Genomic DNA, 21091 nt, shown 5'->3' on the forward strand with positions numbered 1-21091 from the left:
TTTTTCATAACATTTATGAAAGTATCTAATGGTAAATAGTTTTTACACAAGACCAAGAGCAACTTTAAAAAATTATTTTAACAATCCAGCGTTATTAATACTTATTTGAGTCTTTTAAATAAGAAAATCTTTGGTTTGTCAGTTTTTACATGGACTTCTTACTTTTATGCGTATTGCCTTATTTTCATTAGGTCGAATTTTTAAAATGCTGCAAAGTATTTTCATCTAAATCTTTTAAAATATTTTTGATGTAAAAACTGCTATCACAATTTAGTAGGGAGAGGGGTTTCAGGTATATATGATTGTATGTGTCAGGAAGGAAGGGGTTAAGAATTGGCAATTATAGGATTATGTGCTTTATGGATGACCCCCCTTAATTGCATTTACAAACGATTTGTTTTACTAAAACAAAAATAAAAAAAGTTCTGACTGATTTTTTTCATATTAGGAGAAAAGTAAATATATATTTTCTTTTTTTTTTTAATGTCTAGTTAAATATTTTTATATAATTCTTATTTTTATTTATTTATGTCAACCAAAATAAGAATACATAAACAAAAAAAAGTAATAATAATATACATAAATTTAATTAACATTAAAAAATATATATATATATATTTTCTAAATTCTCCTAATATAAAAATTTATGACCTTGTCAAACCAACGCGATGAAATAAGAATTACTTAATGACGTAACATGAAAATTGCAATAGTTCTCTTGTTATTTTTTTATAATATATGTATTTTATAAAGTATTAAATTTGACCAACAACAATTTGAATATGTTAGCTCCATTTTCACGCTAAATTTATTCCGATTGTGCTAATAAATTCTTGGTTAAATTAAAATTAAATTAAAAATTCTTGGCTCTTAACATCTCTTTGTGTTTAAAGATGACAAAATCACATACACTTTATGTTAAATAAACTAGAAATAAAATAGCTAAATTAAATAGAAAATAGAAAAAACGATGGAAACCAAACAACTTGTTTACAAACTGAGACGCGTCTAGCGTCCTAGAATTATATAAAACAGTAGAGTTGGAGTAGAGTGACAGTCAGAAAAAGTCAGAGAGTGAGTTAGTTAAGTGGAAGAGAGAGAGAGGAAGTTGTATAGTGGCGCTTGAGGAACGACCATATTGTAATAGTTTATTTTATTATACGTTGTAAGTAGGAAACAATATTGAGTTTAGACTCAATATTGATCAATAATTAAATATTTAAAGAAAAGTTACCGTGTAACAATATATATATATATATATATATATATATATATATATATATATAGTATATATATATATATATATATATATATATATATATATATATATATATATATATATATATATATATATATATAGAGAGAGAGAGAGAGAGAGAGAGAGAGAGAGAGAGAGAGAGAGAGAGAGAGAGAGAGAGATGTGAGGCGTTTTTTTGGTTCTTGTATTTTTGGTTTTTTTGATCGTTTTTTTGGGAAAAAAATGCAGGGGTCCGTTTTTTTGGGAAATATTTAAAAATTCATCATTTAAGCTACTAAATTTAACTTTAATGGCAATATTATTAAACACATTTTAATTTCAGATTTATATAGGAAAACAAAGGTTGAATTTGACTAAAATTCTTTTTCTTTTGGTATGTTTAAAGGTTTTATTGTTAATGTTTAGATTAACACGGTTATAGCAGTCCTGTATAAAAAATTATTAGTTAACTTTATCTTCCTCTATTTAATTTTTATTGACTTTATTGTTATATATTGACACAATAAACACTTTTTATCTAAATTTATTATACTTAAATACATTTACTTAATTTTGTTTAATATTTGATATATATATATATATAAATATATATATATATATATATATATATATATATATATATATATATATATATATATATATATATATATATATATATATATATATATATATGTATATATATATATATATATATATATATATGTATATATATATATATATATATATATATTACTATTATTATTATTATTTTTAATTTACTGTACTTATAAGGTTTTGAGTTGCAAATAAAAAGTTATAGGCAGTTTTAAAAGCTCTTTTTAATAATCAATTATGTTCTCTATTTAATTATATTTAAATTTTAGATATTTTGCATAACAAAGTAAATTTTAGTTTTAAAAATAAGTAAAGCAGGCCATACAAGAGGGAGAAATAAAACCATAGTTGCCAATTTATTTATATCCATGAAACAAATTAGCAAAATGGAAAGAGTTAAATGTTCCTTTTGCTTTGACATTATGTCTAAAAACGGAACTCAAATGACTAAGCATATTGAAAAATGTTGAAAATGTCCTAAAGAAATAAAAAGTCTATATGCAAATAAATAAGTTCATAGTCAAAAACAGCAAGACTCTTCTGGAGATGCTGAACCAAAATCAAAAAATCCACGATCTGATTCTTTTGGAACTCTTCTGAATCATTTTGTAGAAGTAAAACACCAAGTTCCGTGTTTGACAGCATGACAAAAACTGAAAAGGTGTGTTTTGTATTTTTAAATTTTAAGATTTAATTGAAGAATTAACTGATATGGCAACTAGCTTATTAAAAGTTCATGATGCATAGATTTAAGATTTGTTTCATGATTGGCTGATGTACCAATATGACATTATCTTTTGCAGGAACTGATTGATACTCACCTAGCCAGAGCAATATATGCTAGTGGATCGTCACTCCACATAAAATAGAAAATGATTTACTTAACAGACTGGTAGACTTTTAAAATATGCATATTATTTTATAAATAATTTTGATATTAAATTTATAACAAACAACTCTGAAAACCATTTTAGTAAGCAGAAATAATATATCAGTAAATAGGTTTATAATACTTATATAGTACAGTATATATAATATGTCCTAAACTGTATTGTTGGAACATTAAGCCATTCTGGTGAATATATGGCAAATGAAATAAAGAAAGTTTTAGAAGAAATTAATCCTAATAAGTTTTGGGCATTGTGACTGACAATGCTGCAAATATGAAAAATGCACGGAGTTGTCTAAAAGATTGTTATCCCCATCTTCATTGCTATGGATGCATTTCACATGGTTTAAATTTACTGTTCACAGATTGTTTTAAATTGACAACTTTAAGTGTTTTGATGTCACAAGTAACTGATATTGTTAAAGAGATAAAAAAATTCTCATTTATCTGTTGCAGCATTTAGAGATATACAAAAAAAATTAGCTGGTGTAGTAACATGCATTTCCTTGAAACTACCTGTGCGAACTAAGTAATACAACTAAAAGTTTAAATATAATGTATATTACAAAAAAAATTGAACTATGTAACTAATTTTATTATACAATCATAAAAATAGATTTAATAAATTACTTTACTCTAAATTTATTAAAGTTATCATAATTTTTTTGTGCTTTATTTAAAGGTGGGGAACAACTGTAGCATGCTTAGGTAGCATACAGAAAAATAAACAACCATTAAAAACATTGGCTATTTCTGAAAACAGTGGACTTAATTCAGCAACAAAAAATATTCTTCTATCAGCTGTTTGGGACAGGGTTGAAGGTTTTTTCAAATTGCTGTCACCAATAACTGATGCAATAAAGAAAACTGAATCAAATACTCCCATGTTATCTACTGTTGTGAAAATTTTTCACTTCTTGAAAGACCACATTTTTAAAAACTTAACAGTTAGCCCATTCTCAAAAAAGGAAGAAGAAGAAGCCAAAAAAATCTTCAAGAAAAAAAAAGATTTTTGTTTAACAAAAATTCACTTGGCTGCCAATATACTAGATCCCAAATTTCAAGGCAGAGTCTTGACTGGAGAACAAAATGTATTTACATAATTCATAAATGATTCTTAAAACCAAGTTTTACTTTTAATGCCCAAGGCTAAAATGGCTTGGACATTAAAAGTAAAATTTTGGAAAAATTTTGAATAATATTAAATACTATTTTCAAATTTGAAAATACTATTTAAATAAATAAAGTAATTATAAAATTATTGAAAGAAAAATCTTTTTATAGATTGATGCATGTGAGGCAATACACAACATTGCTACTAGAATGCCTGAAGTAAACAAAGAAATTATGATGTTTGACTTGGCTAATTACCAATCAAATGGTGGTATTTTTTCAAAACCTTTTATTTGGACTGCAGGTGGAATAACTCAACCCGTAAATTGGTGGAAAGGGTTGTGTTCCTTTACTGAACTATTAAAAGTTGCATCTAGAATTCTTCAGCTACCAGCTTCAAGTGCAGCATGTGAGAGAAGTTTTAGCACATTCTAACATTCATAGTGCAAAAAGAAATCACTTAACGACTGAAAGGGCTGGAAAACTAGTTTTCATTTCACAAAATTTAAAACTTGAAAATGTTGAAAACACCAGTTATGAAAATGGTACAAGCATAACTACTCCTCAAATTAATAATGCAAGTGTGAATAAAGCTCCTAGCACTTCAATGCCTTGGTCAGAGTCTGAAGCAGTTAATATAGAAAGTGACAGTGACTTTGTTTATGAATCATTAGATGAAGGTAGTCTAGGGCAGGAAGACTCGGACTCAGAAAGCACACCTAATTAGAATATCTTTTATAGTTGAAATACATGTTAAAATTACTAAATTATTGAATTTTTTTGCTTAAATATTTATCCTTTTTTTTAATTGAGTATATACTACATTACACAGTGCTACACTACTTAACACTAAATTAATAACAAATTAAAACTATTAAAACATTATTCTAAAATATAAGAATATGTAAATTAAATTAAGTTAAGGTTTTTTTTATAAAGACTTACTGGCAATATAATTCAAAATATGTAACAAACAATGTAAAACTAAATTATTACATAATAAATATTAGGGTTGTCTATTTCTTTAAAGATTTGAAGTCTGATATAAAATAAGCATCATATTGTATATTAGTATAATTAAATTATGAAAAACGGTTATTTTGTCATGGACGAGTATAGTTTCTGTATATAGTGAGTGTAATATTTAGGATGTACAGCAATATTTAAGAAGTAAAACATGACAAATAAACATTCTCATACAATATACCTAGATTTATAACTAACTTAATGCTAAACCGCCTAATAAATATACTTAATAAATAGCTCTTTAAATTTTTTATTAAAACATTAACTTTAAATTGGTGTTTATACATTATATTTGTGATTATAATGATCATATACTATAAATAGACAGAATAAAACAAAAACTCTTCCAAATTATTTACCAAGAAAAATAAAAAACTTGTTTAAAAAGTCAAAAAAAACATCAAAAAAACACCAAAAAAAACACGTTTTTTTGCAACTCTATATATATATATATATATATATATATATATATATATATATATATATATATATATATATATATATATATATATATATATATAAATATATATATAAATATATATATAAAAGCGTATAAGCCATATAAGCTACATTGGTACAGAAGGAGGCGTGAACCTCTTGTTAAATGCTCTTCTGCGGTGCGCTGTGATAAGACTGTAAGGACTTCCGGGAGCACCTAAAATAACTACAAAAAATATATATATACTGATATATGTATGTATATATATAGATATATATAGTCTTCTCAGGAGATGTGTACAGTTGTACGTCTTATATGACCATGCAGACATTTTTTTTTTTTTTTTTTTGATAACTTGGCTACTGTTTTTTGCATATATTGATAATTTGCATGTTTTCAAAAATGCGCTAAAAAAACCAAACTATTTTTAATTAAAAAATTAAAAATAAGCAAACCACAAACTGAAATGAGAAATAAACTTAATGGATGATAAATTTAATAAAGGATAAAGCAGAGAAAATAAAAGCTTATAACTAATATATTTTTTAATTAAGAAGTTGTATAAAGTTAATAATTTTTCCGATATCACCAACTTGATGTAGCACATATGTTGAAAATTGTATCATTTATGAAGCGTGACAGTTATATTGGCAATGGTCAAAGTTTTAAATCCTACTAGTGCATAATTTTTTTGTTTTTGTTTTATTTGCTTTGCAGACATTATAAAATATCAAAGTTTCAAATTTTCAAATAATTAAGTTTCAAAGAAATAAAGGATTAAAAACTTTAAAGCTTTAATTTTCTCTAAATTCTTTGTTATAAAACGCTTTTAAATTAAAATAAAATCATACTATTTTTATGCTTTTATTTTTTCTGGTTTATTTTTTATTCATTTTGTTATTTATTAAGATCCTAATTTTTTTAATGTAGTTATATATACATTTTTTTTTAGTTTTTATTTCTCTTTCCAGTTTATAGTTTGTTTGTTTTTAATTTTTGTTTAAGTTTACATTTGTTTATTCAGCGCATTTTTTAAACACGTTAACTTAAAACATGCAAAGAGCTGTGGCCAAGTTGTCAAAACAATTTATTATATGTGTGGTCCTATAAGGCATACGACCGCATACATCTCCTGAGAAGGCTTGATATATATATACATATATATATATATATATATATACACATATACATATATATTCATATATATATATATTCATATATATATATATTCATATATATATATACACATATACATATATATTCACATATGTATATATATATATATATATATATATATATATATATATATATATATATATATATATATATATATATATATATATATATAAATTTTAGTTTTTGCACGAGCCATCTGTTTATTCATTAAAGTTTTGCTTTTTATACTCATCACAAGCATATACTTGTAAAGTTAATTTTACAAGAATCTAATTATCCATTTATTTACTAACAACTTCATTCATCGATATAAAATTTGATAAAGAAAGAGCTATAAAATTTTTTACTGTTTATAAAAATATTTTATGTTTTCTTACTATAATAGAACTTAGAAAGTTTAAGAATTATTACAGCAAATAATAGAACTCAGGAAGTTTAAGGATTATTACAACAAGTTCCTTAATTAAAGTGTTAATATAATTACAGTTTTTTTTTCATCAAAGTATTTGATTGTGCATTGTATTTTTTTATTTTAATCAACTTGAGACAAATTTATATTAATTTATATAATTTATATAATAGTTATAAATAGTATATGAAATATATGATTTACAACACAATACAAAAATTATGCAATACTTTCCTACTTTTCTGTGTAATAATTTTATATTTATATATATATATATGAGTTAGTTATATTTGTAATTTGTATTCAACTTGTTTCTCCGTGCAGCGGCCTTGTTCATCAAGGTTCGTGTTTCAGAGTTATGGTGTTGAGAGAGGGTTATAACCACAATTAAGTAGCCTCCTCGTCTGTAGTGGCCTTCTCGGCCTTGGGGAGATGAATTAACAAAAAAAAAGTTCATTGAATGTTTTTTAAATGTATTTTTTAAAATGTTTAATATTATAAACTGAATCTTAAACAATAGCCTTAATAGATAGACATGGCGTTGACTAAGGAAAAGATTAATGACAGAATATTCTCAATTTATTTTTTCATAATGGTGTTTTTGTAAGAAACTGATTTTTTATTTAAGAAACTAATCAGTTAGCCCAATCTAATTGAAAATATTTGCACTTCAATTGACACTTTTTAATTTTTTTTTATTTTTTTTTTAGTTTTTGTTGTTGTTGCTATAAACATACTTTTAAAAGAGGTGTGCAGTTTATTATACAATTATTGGTTTATTACTTGCATTTTTCTTCTTAGTTACAACAATGATGCTTTTCTTTTATAAACAACTTTGCAAACTTGAACATATTGTCAAGTTCGCCATTATTGTCAGTATTTTATTCCATAGATTTTTAGAAAAAAAATCTCTCTGCACTGAATATCTGTGTTTGAAAAGGAAAATTTCTTTTTTCTACTAATCTCTAATAACTTTGCATTATAATTATGTAATATTTATATTCACATTTATAATTAGTTAATATTCATATTCACATTTATAAAGTTCTGCTTTACTAAAAACAAAACAATTGAAGGGCTTATTGTGAAACAATGACAAGCCGCACTTTTTTTAAAAATGAGTTATTATCATTTTTATAATCATAAATAGTATCCGCAATAGCCAAAAAGATATTAAGGCATAATTCTTAAAATTGGAGCTATAATTATAAAATCATCTTACTGCAAAATGTGATTTTATAGATTTAAATAAAACTTAAAAGTCATTTTACTCAAATGTTTGTTTTTGTGGCTTGCCATTGTTTCACAATAACCCCTTCAATTGTCGTAGTGTAAAATAACTTATATTAAAAATTCAATAAGTTGTTAGCCATTTAATTAGTTAAAATATGATCACAAGCACTGCAAAAAAAATCAGTGACTCTTACACACACACTCACACACAAAAAAACGCATTTTTTGTAAGAAAAAAAAAATTGAACTGAAACTCAAACTTTGTCTTTTTTACTTGATGTAGTTTACAGAACAATTTTTTATTTTTCTAGTCAACATCTAAAAATAAAAAAAAATAGAAAGTGGTTTATATTTATGAAAAAATGATTCTTTTGCGAGAGCCTTAAATTGCTCCCATAAATCACTTTATAGAAATTTGGGCAAGAGCTAAAGCTCTCGCTTCCTGCCGAGGTCTATATATTTTATTTATATATATATATATATATATATATATATATATATATATATATATATATATGTTTTTTTGTTTAAAGTTCTTTTGTTTAGGTGTTTCAAACTGTTCAGAAAATCCTAATATTTTTTCAATACCTGCTCTTAGTTTTGAAAAGACATCAAGCTATAATGAGTCTAGTGATTCAGGAGAATCATCAGATCTTACCAAAGATGGTATTAAAAATTATGAAGCTATTGATGAAAACCATGAGATGTTTGATGATGATTCGTCTTCAGTAAGTTGTTCATATTTAGTACCAAATTAATTTATTTTCAGTAAGCAGATTATTTATATTTTTTACTATGATATATATGTAAAGCAATATGTATTAAGTAATTATAAGGTTATTTTACTTAAGCAAAGTTTTAGTAAATTAAAATTACAATTTATTTTACCAAAAACTGAAGTAATATGTTAATAACTAATTTGTTTATTTTCAATCTTTGTTCATAAGTTATTTACGATTAATAAAAAATTTATCAAGTGATAATAATAATAATAATAATAATAATAATAGCTGTAGTGATAATAATAATAGTTACCATATCCACCACATCTCCTAAAGTACCGTGCTCAATTTATATCTCTCCACAGTAGCCTTGTTTGTCAGGGTTGGTGTTTAAGTTAAGTGTTCAATTAAAAGCTAAAAGTTTATATATATGTGTATGTGTATATATATATATATATATATATATATATATATATATATATATATATATATATATATATATGCAATTTTTTGCCGACCTTAAAATATTTGAGGTCGGCAAAAAATTGCAGACCTTGTTTCTATGTTTTATGGTAAGACCGTTGTATCAATTTTTTTTTTGCCGACCTGATGCCAACCTTTAAAAGATTGAGGTTGGCAAATTATTGCCAACCTCATTTTTCTTAATTTGGAGGGTTGTATATATATATGTCAGGTCAGGTTATCCTGTTACTGGTAATATTTAACCTATTACAAACTGCTGCCTTGTAGGATACGCTTTTTTAGGCAAAGGCTAGGAGAAGCCAACTCTGACTTAAAACACCCCCTGCCTTGGGGCTCTTTGTTGAGTATAGACTTAAGATGGTATCTTGATAAAAATACTCATCTTGGGCAGATCTTAAATGCAGCCGGCTACTGTCTTGTAGAAGACCTCTTAGGCAAAGACTTAAGGGGTAAACAGATTCTATCTGTTAACCAGCCCTGCACTCCTTCTTCATCTATTAGGCTGACAGATGTATTTATAATACATTGTTTCCAGTTTAGAATGTTGAATGCTGGATCTTCATGACTCAATCATGGGTTTTGCTTGTGTCTCTGTTTTTATGACTAGGCAACTCATTCCATTATCTCCTAATGAGGGTACAGCTCTAAAACTCAGTTTTATGGTTCTGAGGCCGGCTGGTAGTCAGGTTTCTTAAACTCCATGGTAGCTCTCAGAGAGGCTGATTCCATCAACAGCAGTAAATTATCAGAGTAGTAACAGTGCCAAGTTGTGCATGGATGGTGTCCCTGTTCGTACTTTTGGTGTGCATTGTCGAGGCCACATTTGGAGCCCTTTGCTTTGGCCTAAGGTTTATTAATAATAATGAGGCAATTGCTTGGGCTGTTAAGTAGTGTACTGAGTACTCTCTGTGCTTTGAGTCAAGTTCTTTAACAAATTTAAAAATGACTAAAGTACCAAAAGCTATAAAACACAAAAAACCATCATCATCGCCAAGTTCTCTGAACCTATCATTCATTAATATTTGTAGTATTCACAGTAACTTTTCTTCTGTTGTCTCTTATATTTTGCAAAGCTCACCAGACCTACTTGCTCTTTGTGAGACTAGTTTGAGTTGCGCTGTCTCATCTTGTGGTCTTAGTGTTGATGGCAGGGCTGTAGACAGGGGTTGACAGACGATACAAATTCACTGGGCCCAGGCTTTAGGGGGGGTTCATGTTTAGTGGATAACATAGGAAAGATAAGTTATAATCAATAAATCAACATATCTCATAACTTTTCATTATTTTCGGCCCCTTAGTGACAGTTTTTCGGGCAACTTAAAAACAATTTTGTTTCGGTCCCCTTAAAAACTACCTTGTTTCGGGCTCTTTAAAAACGTTTTTGTTTCAATATCAATAACGATCTAGTTGATGAAATTTTGCATTTGAAGTCCATCTACATGGCTAATTTTATTGCTATAAATTTAATGCCATTGAATTTATTAAAAGAAATTTGTAAATTAGAAGTCAACAAGTTGTTTCCAAATTTAACTATAATGTTACGCATATATTGTTGCCTTCCAGTGACCATTGCTGTGACAGCAAGATCATTTAGTTGCCTCTCACAAATTAAAAATCAAAATAGATCCACAATGGGACAAAGTTGTTTGAATGATCTAGCAAGATTTTGTATTGAATTTGAATTGGCTAAAGAACTTAATTTTGACACCCTCATTGAAGAATTCGCAAACAAAAAAGCTTTGAAAAGTTATTTTAAATTAAAATCTATTTATTTTATATTTATATATGAATAAATTTGAATATGAATGAAGTAAAAATTATAATGTAGTTAGTCTTAGGTGAGGGGCCCGGAGCGACTTCTTGGGCATTTACATGCTTGACTTGGGCATTTACATTCATGAGAGTTCATCCATTTGTCGGGAAACTAGGTTTGAACCCACCGACTAGTCTTTTATGTGCTTTCGTTTAGCACCACTTCACTCTATTGCCTTTCTCTTTGTTCTATATCGCTCTCATTCATCTCAAGACTGTACTCTTTTTGATGTTATTTCTGATCAAATTGACCAAGCACTCTCCCTTTATCCATCAGCCAATATCATTGTTGTTGGTGACTTTAATGCTCATCATACTAAATGGCTTGGCCCTAGTGTCAATTGTTTGACTCCGACAGACGTTTAGGCTCACAACTTATGCCTTTCTCAATCTCAAACTCCAATAGTTAACTTTCCAACTCACTTTCCAGACAACCCAAATCATTTATCTTCTCTACTCAACTTATGTCTTGTATCTGATCCTAGTCAGTGCTCAGATTCTCCATATTCACCTCTAGGTACTTCTGATCACGGTGTGATCTCTTTAAAACTTTTATCTCATTCTTCTTCATTATCAGAATCCCCCTATCATCATACCTCTTACAACTTGAAGCTGAAACTCTTTCCATGATTTTCTTTGTGATGGCCCTTGGGTAGAAATCTTTCGTCTTCCTGCTGACAAATGTGCTTCTTACATAACTTTATATCTGAATTGTTTGCTAAGAACTTTTTATCAATATTATCTCTTGGTTCCTCTAATTGCTTTCTACCTGATATAACCGACAAACAGGCTGATTCATTGCTTGACATTTGTATCACTCCAGCTTCTGTATCTAAAATGATTTCCTGCTTAGACTCCTACAGCTTGTGATCCAGACAACATACCTTTTTTAGTCTTGCAGAAGTGTTCTCCAGAGCTGTCATCCATACTTTCAAAACTATTTCACATGTGCTTATCGGAGTCTTGCTTTTTGGCATGCTGGAAAGCAGCATCTGTTATCCTTATTTTCAAAAAATTCTGGAGAGCTATTTGACTGGTCTTACTACCGCCCCATTAGTCTTCTTCCTATCGTAAGCAAGGTTTTCCAATCTTTAATTAACAAACACTTAATCTCTCATCTTGAATCTAATAACTTACTTTCTGACCATCCACATGGGTTTTGATCTTCTCGTTCTACAGCTGATTTGCTAACAGTAATAACCGATAGGTTTTATCGTGCATTAGATAGAGGTGGAGAGATTAAGGCTATCACTCTTGACATTTCTAAAGCTTTTGATAAAGTTTAGCATGCTGGTCTACTCCATAAGCTTTCTTCTTATAGTGTATCTGATAGCATCTTTAATATAATTGAGTCCTTCTTTTCCAATCATAGTATAAAAGTTGTCCTTGATGAACAGCACTCTTCTTCTTATTCTGTAACTGCAGGGGTTCCTCAAGGTTCAATCCTTGGCCCCATACTTTTTTTAATTTGTATTGATGATCTTTCAGATATTTTCACATCTAAGGTGGCATTGTTTGCTGATGATACTACCATTTATTCTTGTCTTGATGAAAAGCCAACACTCTCTGATTGCTTAGGGGGGGGGGGGGCAATTTGAGCTTGAAAAGGATCTCACTTCTGCTACAGCATGGGACTCACAGTGGCTGGTGAACTTTAATTCAGATAGAACCCAATGTTTTTCAGCCAATCGTTATCGCAATAATTGAGATCTTCCCTTATTTAGGAATGGTAATGTACTGGATGAGTCATATACTCTTCATCTTCTAGGATTAACTCTTACTTCCAATCTTTCTTGGAAACCATATATCAAATCCATTTCAAACTTAGTATCTGCTAAAGTTGCATCTCTTTATTGTGCTTGATACTTCCTTACTCTGGATTTTATTCTTTATCTCTATAATCTCAAATCCGTCCTTGTATGGAATACTGTTGCTATATATGTGGCAGATCTTCGATTGATGCCTTTTCTCTTTTAGACAAGGTGCAAAAATGCATTGTAAACATAGTTGTACCTGTTCTTTTAGCCAACTTCCAACCATTATCACATCGTTATAATGTTGCTTCTCTTTCTTTTTTCTACAAGTACTGTAATAGGTACTGCTCTAAAGAGCTAGCATCTCTTGTGCCATCTACTAAAATTCATTCTCATATTACTCATCATTCAGTAAAGTTTCATCTATTTTCTGTGGCTGTTCCTAAATACTCTAAAAACTCTTATTCGTCTAGTTTTTACCTTGAACATCAGTTCTTTGGAATTCGCTTCCTTTATCTATTTATCGCTTTCCTGATTGATATGATTTGCAATCTTTTATGTTGTCTGTCAATCGTTATCTTGCTCTATAAACTTATTATTTTCTGTTTCAGTAACTTTCAACTCTAATAGTGGTTGCTTGCAGCCTTGTTGGAAGTGAAGATGTTGAAAAAATATATAATTAAAATATTATGAATCACACATTTGTTTTGTACAAAAATATAGAACTTTCCTGATACATTAACAGAGTTTACAATTAAATTAGCAAAAATGTAACAGCACATAATGTGCTTTCATTTAACATAAATTACTATCAAGGTGTTTACCTGATGCAGATGCTGTTTTTTTCAAATTTTTAATCTTTTATTTTACAACTTTTACAACTTCAGTTTAAATTGCTGAAAATTTTTGAAATTTAAATACTTTGTGCTTTGTAAAAACATAAGGATGTAAACTTAAATAGCACAAGAGTTTGTTTTAGCTGCTTTATCACATATTTTTCAAGCGCTTTAAAATAAAAAATATATAAAATGACGTTTAAAAGGAAAAAAATAGTTATAATATATAAAAAATATAAACAATGTGTAAATCTTTTTATTTTCTTGTTTCTTTAAATCTTGCTAGAATGAATTTACTATAAAAAAAAAGTCTTGCATCCTACATTATAAAAAAGCATTATTTTTTTTTTTTTTTTTTTTTCAATTAAATTCACTTCCACAAGGCTTTAGGAAGGACCACTAAAGCATAGCCATAAAAAATTGAATCAAAAGAGTCAATTTATTAAAGTTATTTTTACATATAGAGTATTCATTAATCTATAATTTGAGATATTTTAAATTATTTGATCTCCTTTCCTTGTGCAAGACTACAAACTTTTGGCTTAACACCCCTCATCAAGTTTTGCGCTGTACATATCCAGGATCTTTATCACAAACTTTTCTCAGCTTGGCTTTACCTTGTATCTTATTTAAATTAAACTTAAAAATAGCTCTAAGTTTTTCTATAGGACTTATTTGTGGACAATTTGGTGGGTCGTGATCTTTAGGTATAATTTCAACACCGTTTTATTGGTACAAAGTTCATTGTTGCTTTAGCATAGTGACAGCTTGCTAAATCAGGCCAAAACGTTACAGAAATATGTGGTTTTATAAAAAGTAGAGGATATTTTCCAGGCACTCATTCTTGTAGAGTTCTGCATTCATTGACTTTGAGGTTACAAATGGCTTGTATTTTTGCCACCGCTACAAATTGCTTGCCATACATTACCAAAACCTTATCCAGCTTTGTATATTTATATTTATCACTGACAGCTCTACACTTAATGCCAGCATTAAATCTGTGACCAGGTATTTATCTAAAGTCTAATTTGACATAAGTTTCATCATCAAGAATTAGGTAGCCATTGAACTTTGTCAGAACATTGTTGTACAGTTTTGTCGCTCCCATTTTGATATATTTTTGCTGCTTTTCAGTATGGTGTGGATATTTTATCTTGCTATAAGAGTGAATACCATAAAAATTCTTGACTTTTTGCACAAAAGAACGTGATGTATTGTTTCTATTTGCTCTTTTATAGTCAGATAGTCCAGGTTTCTGCATGAGCAATTGGCAAGGCTAACTTTTTATTCTTAAACCCCTTCTTTCTTTCAGATTCTGCTTTGCGATTGATGGATAAAGATTCTTTGTAATGTTTGAGAAACCAGGAAATAGTTGACTGACTTTTGCTAATTTAGAACTATTCTAGATGATCCAGTAGTTTCTAAGTAAATGTGCAATGTTCTTGTAAAGTTAATTTTTTCTCTTGACATTGTTTTTAATATTTAATATGTTTGTTTTTTGAGAAAAAGTAGTACTAAGCTCTGTTAATATTGAAAAACTTTTTGTATCTTTTTTTGTTAATTTAAAGCTCTCAAAGTTGAGGAGTCATTTTTTTTTTTTTTTTTTTAATTCTTTACCTTAAACCCTGAAACACAAACCTTGTTAAACAAGGTCACAGGCAGAGGTAAAAGTTAAAGGTGGTATTTCCTGAGGCATAGAGTGGATTTAAACTTTGAATCTCTTGATTGTGAGTTTTAAGCTCTACCACATTAAATAATCTTTTGCATGATAGACAAAGGCAGTAAAAAAATTATGTTTTAGGTATTCCAATGTATCTGTAACATTAACACCATTTTAAAGTGTTTAATCATCTTCAGTAGTTATACTTCAAAGTATGAAGCAACATCTTAAAACTGTTGCATGGCATTCTAGAAATACAGGTCTTGACAGCAATATGGATACTATACAACTGTAAATAGATTTTCATGGTGTGAATTATTTTTGTTTTGCAATGATTATACTCAACAGTGATTGGTCTAAACACAAATTTTAAGAGACTGTGTACCATTATTTACTCAGCAATAAAAAAATTTGGTAGTTTAAGGTTAATCTTTTTGTAAAGTACAACATATTTATCTATGTTGTACTTTGCAAAAATAAATTTCTAATTTCTAATGACTATAAATTACCAAGTATTAGAACTTTGACAAGAATCACTTCAAAAGTCGGATCATAAGATAGTATGGAATTTTTTTTGGAATTAGTTTTTCAGTTTGAAGTAACAAACATGTAGCAAAGTGCAGTGATTTAATAAATCTTTATGAGTTGGTATATTAAATTTCATTTAATTGTTCCATTTAAAAGTTGAAAATTTAGAAAATAAAATGAAACTTCCATCTGTCCACTTTCTGTTGCTCCAAAACCAATTGAGCAACAGAAAGTGGACAGTTTACGAGTTATCTATGATGAAACAATTGCTGCACTTAAAAATCATCCATCTATTAAAAAAGAAAAAAGGAGCAGATGTTTGTTTTAAAAATAAGTACCGTGCAGTTATAAGATCACACACAAATATAAGTCTGCTATTTATGTGTGCATAAAGATATTTGTGCATAAGAAGATTTGGCTGATATGGTTGAAAGAATGAAAAAGTCAGCCCCAAAACGTATTAAGCAGCTTACAAAAGATACCTATGAATGTATTTCTCATGTGTGTAGGGGTTTGTCAATATTGCAAGGTATCTTTTGGATTGTGGAAATGACTATATTACCCTAGGGTGATTCACAACTGATCCATTAAAGAAAACGTTTAGCAAGTTTCACCAGTGTTTTGGAGGAACCTAATTTATTACTTCTCAATCTGTCATAGAAAAGGTTAGAATCCAACATGCAAAACTTTCTATAGAGTTAGAAATGGATAGTTTTAATGATTGTACCAATCACCATTTCTGTAATGATTGTTTTCAAAGTTTAAATGAGCAAGAGTGTGAAATTTTTGAATCTTGCTAGAACTAGAACCAGAATAAAGTTCAAGCAAAATCGTTACTTTCAGTTTTATATGTTGCTGGTTATGTTCAAAAATAGCTATGATTATATTGATACACAGTTTTATTATAAAAAAGGTGATGCCTTCATTGATGACCTGAACCAAACAAAATATGCACCAATAATGTTTATTGGTGCATATTTTGTTTGGTTTTATTTGAGCAGTTCTCACATAAATTTTGTCGAGCATTTTTGATGAAGCAATTAAAGGCCCCAGGGGAAAAACGATGAGCCAAGTTTGCCTGAAAAAATTGTGCTAGTGCCATCTTGTAGCATTTTTTGTCGCCTTTCAAAATATTGTATTGCAAAAAGGAGAAAACAATGGCAATCCTGCTGAAAATGCATTACGCACTTAATATATGCACACGTTTTTATCAGTTGTGAAAGTTTCTTTTGCTCATATCTCAAAGTGAGATTTTTGGTTATTTCATCGTTTATCCCCTGGGCCTTTAAATGCTTATCTGTATCAAAAAAGATTCAATTTGGTATTTATGACCGACATTGCTGCACTTTAGCAAAGATGCTCCTAGAATGCCATGCACTTTTGTATTGTTGTTACACACTGGTGTAATGTACAAGTTTAACTTGGTAAAAAAAAAAGCTTCTGTTCAACTTATTGATGCATTTTTGGATGGAAAGTATGACCTCTCTTCAACTTTATCTATGAAATTATAATCTGGATCTAAAATATCTTCTTTTGCTTGGGACATGCTGTTGTCTCCTTAATATTTTTAATTACTTCTAAAAGGGTAAGGGAATTGGGTATAAGAAGCTTTGGCCAATTAGGTAATGACAGTATAAATAAAAGAATGTTTAGATTTTTTTTTTTAAATAAGATTTTTTTCATCATCTTGTCACCTTTTTTTAAATCTCTATATATAACAATAGTTTGGAGGATGGTATTTTTAATTTACCGAATATCATCCTGTTACTTTTTTTTCTCCACTTCAAGCACTGTATGCATGTATATATATATATATATATATATATATATACACACACACACACACACACACACACACACACACACACACACACACACACACACACACACACACACACCAATATAATACCAGCACTCTTTCAATCTACCTTCCAACCTACCAATTCATTACATTTTTACCACATGATGGAAAAAGAACTTTAAAGTTGTTATTTATTAACATAAATTTTAAAAAGTGTTTAAAAATCATTTTTATGAAGTTTGTATAATGGCTAACATACCTTATCTTTTTAATGGTGACAAACTTACCTCTTTTTAATAATAACAAGTTACTTCTTTTTTTTTGAAAATGATAGTTCATAATAAAATTTAATTACACATTTTTAACTATATATTGTGATGGTTTAGATAAATTTGCAATTTATTCAATAGATTGATTCTGACTATGACACTATTAGTGACAATGTAGTCAATGAGATTTTCTCAAAACCTCCACTTCCACCCAGAAAAAATGCAATTTTTGAAAGTCTTGGTGAAGTAGGTATGGTGCTTTTTAAAAGGTTATGTGAGTTTTTCATACATGATTTTTTAATTGTGTGGATAAAATACTTTTAAAATAATTACTAATTGCTAAAATGTACTCTGCTTCTGTATTTTGATTACAATTAAAAGGTATTATTTTAATTAATTTGTTTTAATTTTTACCTAAATATTATACTTAGTATATATTATATTTAGTATATAATAATATACTAAAAATTACTAATTTGTTTACCTAAATTTTTATAACTGTATAAAACATTATAATGATAACCATTTTTAATGTTAAGTTAGGATAAATATATACCAGTTTTATCAGTTTACTAATATAAAAGATAATGGTAACTATCTTTTATAATAGTATAACAAATAAATGCAACAAGTATGTTCCATAAAGATAAATATGTGTGCCTGATGGTCTATCTTAAAAAGTTGATCTCCAGGCTCACCTTTTCACTTTTGTAAAAGTGTTATTCTTCCTACTTTAGCAAGGTCAACTAAAAGTTTAAATCTTGGTTACAACATTTCTATTTTATTTTTTTTGTATGTTTTCAATTCACAAAGCTTTAATTTGATTAAAATTAATAAAAGAAGGATGTTGTGATCATGATCGAAGTTAAAGATATAAGTTGTAGTCATGACCAAAGATAAAAAAGTTTTGAAGCATTTTTAAGTTTGAAAGGCAATGTGTTTACAATGAAACAATGAAACTAAATTTTCAATAGATAGTTTCTCAAAATCAAATCTGTACTGGCATACATGTATACAGTTTTTAAGACTTAGTCAGGGAGAAGAACTTAAATAAATAAAAAAGTCTGAAAATTGGGGTGCTTTTTGACATCAAGAATGTAAAATAGTATAATAGGAAAGGACCATTTTTCTGATAAGAGTCTGGAACTAGAGTTTTTTAATTTTCTTTTTATCATCTTGGAAATTGCAAGCTTAAGAAAGTGATCAGACCATTGCCATCTAGATAATTCTTGAATACAAAAAATTTAGACAATTTGAGCATCCAGCAAAACTAGTATATAAAAAAAATGGTGCTATAAGCATTAGTACATTTTATGTCTTGGAGAGACCTGTTCTCAAGTCCATGTGAAATATTTTTTTTTATATTTTATTTACTTTCCAAAAATCTCAGAGGTCACTGCAGTGGAGAAAACTTTTTTTTTCCTTTTTAGATTTGCAAAGTATTGCAAAAAACTTCAAAATTGTCAAGTGCAACTTTATATGAGTTTATCTATGTGAGCTTTTTTTTCTTTGAAGCCATAGTTAGTACTTATCCTTCAATAGGTAGTTTTTTTGCTATAATAGAATTGGAAACTATGCCCAGAATAATAAATTAGTGGAATCTTATGATGCACCATAAATACAAGATCTAATTAAAGAGAAGTCTAAAACTGAGGTTGAATTTGTTCAAATGTCAAACTGTAGGATTCTGTCTTCAAACAGTCCCATTTCCTCTATTACTTCCGCAGACCTTACAAGAAATAAAACCTTAGAGATTTGTAAAAAAATTTCCAGTTTTTTATCTACTTTTGAAAATACTTAAGAGAGTTTATAATTGGTAAAGACTGTGCCATATTACTAAACTGTAAAAAAATGGTGGTTTGTTAATAACAAAATAAACTTATTTATATTTTTAATTGGCATAGTTTGTTAAAAAAAAAGATCAATTAAAATAATTTTTGAATTTATTTAATTTTTTCATTCATTATAGTCATATATAATTATATATTGTAAACTTAGATCTACATAAAGTGTCACTGATGACAGTGTATTAAATAGCATTGGGTTTAGTACATATATCAATTTAGGGTTTGGGTTTTTATAGCTGTATATTTATAAATACATCTATTATGGGAAAAAAAGGATTTCACTTTTTTTTTTATTTTCGGATTAAGATGGCGTCATTTATATAATATGTACCCTCATAGATGGGAAGGAGGGGGTTTGCAAATAGTGTACAAAAGGGTATGGAGAGGGGAAGTGTTATATGTGAATATAAAACTACATACACACTAATTTAAAAAATTAATTTTAATTGATGTTTTTTTTTTCTTATTTACCACAACATATAGTTGTTAATAACTAAATATTTTGAATAAAAAAAATACTTTTAAATAAAGCCATCACTGTAACTATGAGATGAGAGTTAGAGGAGGGGGGAGTATACTTGTTCTTAAAAAAAAGAAAAAGAAATTGTTGTCCTTAGTTTGCCAGCTAATTAATAAAAAAGTTAATTAGATTAGAAAGGTCCCTTTTTAGTGACCCTTTTTTAGTTTCACAGAAATGGTGTGTGCATAGGAGAGACTGAATAGTGTCTCTGTATGCACACACATCCCATCCTTCCTAGCACTGGCCCTTATTAATTTTTTTTTTTTTAAATTAAAAAACATTGCATTTGTGTGCACCAACTAAAAGAAGTTATTTCTAATAATAATGTATTGGGGGATAAAAGTACAAAAGCACTAATTTTAAAAAAATTTTCAAAATATTTTACTATAACTGTTTTATTTCATAAAAGAGGGAGGTATTTCTAAAATGTATATGCATTTTAGGAGAAAAGTGACTTCAAAGTAAGTGTTGCAACAGGCGTACATATGTTACTAACTATATAGGTTCTATATTGTAATCTATAACTCATAAATGTTGTAATCTATAGCTTTTAAATATTGTAATATATAACTTATAAATATATAAGCTATAAACTGAAAAGCCTATTAGCTTAGCAAAAATAATTAGTTTACTTAAAATAAGCATAAGTTTACTTATAATTAAAATATGTGTGTTTAGTGTAATATTTGCATAATTGAGCATACTTGTATGTCAGGCTCGAT

General features: G+C 28.0%; 1 protein-coding gene across 2 annotated transcripts in view; it reads left to right on the plus strand.

The window, feature by feature from the left end:
- The window catches only part of LOC101240135 (rho guanine nucleotide exchange factor 10), a 77525-nt gene that overhangs the window by 15662 nt on the left and 40772 nt on the right, over positions 1 to 21091 (plus strand). Inside the window, exons 3-4 of one of the 2 annotated variants that reach the window (XM_065800491.1) lie at positions 8684 to 8865; positions 18144 to 18252. In XM_065800491.1, the coding sequence (XP_065656563.1) occupies positions 8684 to 8865; positions 18144 to 18252 (291 nt within the window). The remainder of the gene's footprint in view (positions 1 to 8683; positions 8866 to 18143; positions 18253 to 21091) is intronic. The other variant, XM_065800492.1, reaches the window with a different exon arrangement.

Source organism: Hydra vulgaris, chromosome 06, assembly GCF_038396675.1.
Source record: "Hydra vulgaris chromosome 06, alternate assembly HydraT2T_AEP".
Lineage (NCBI taxonomy): Eukaryota > Metazoa > Cnidaria > Hydrozoa > Anthoathecata > Hydridae > Hydra > Hydra vulgaris.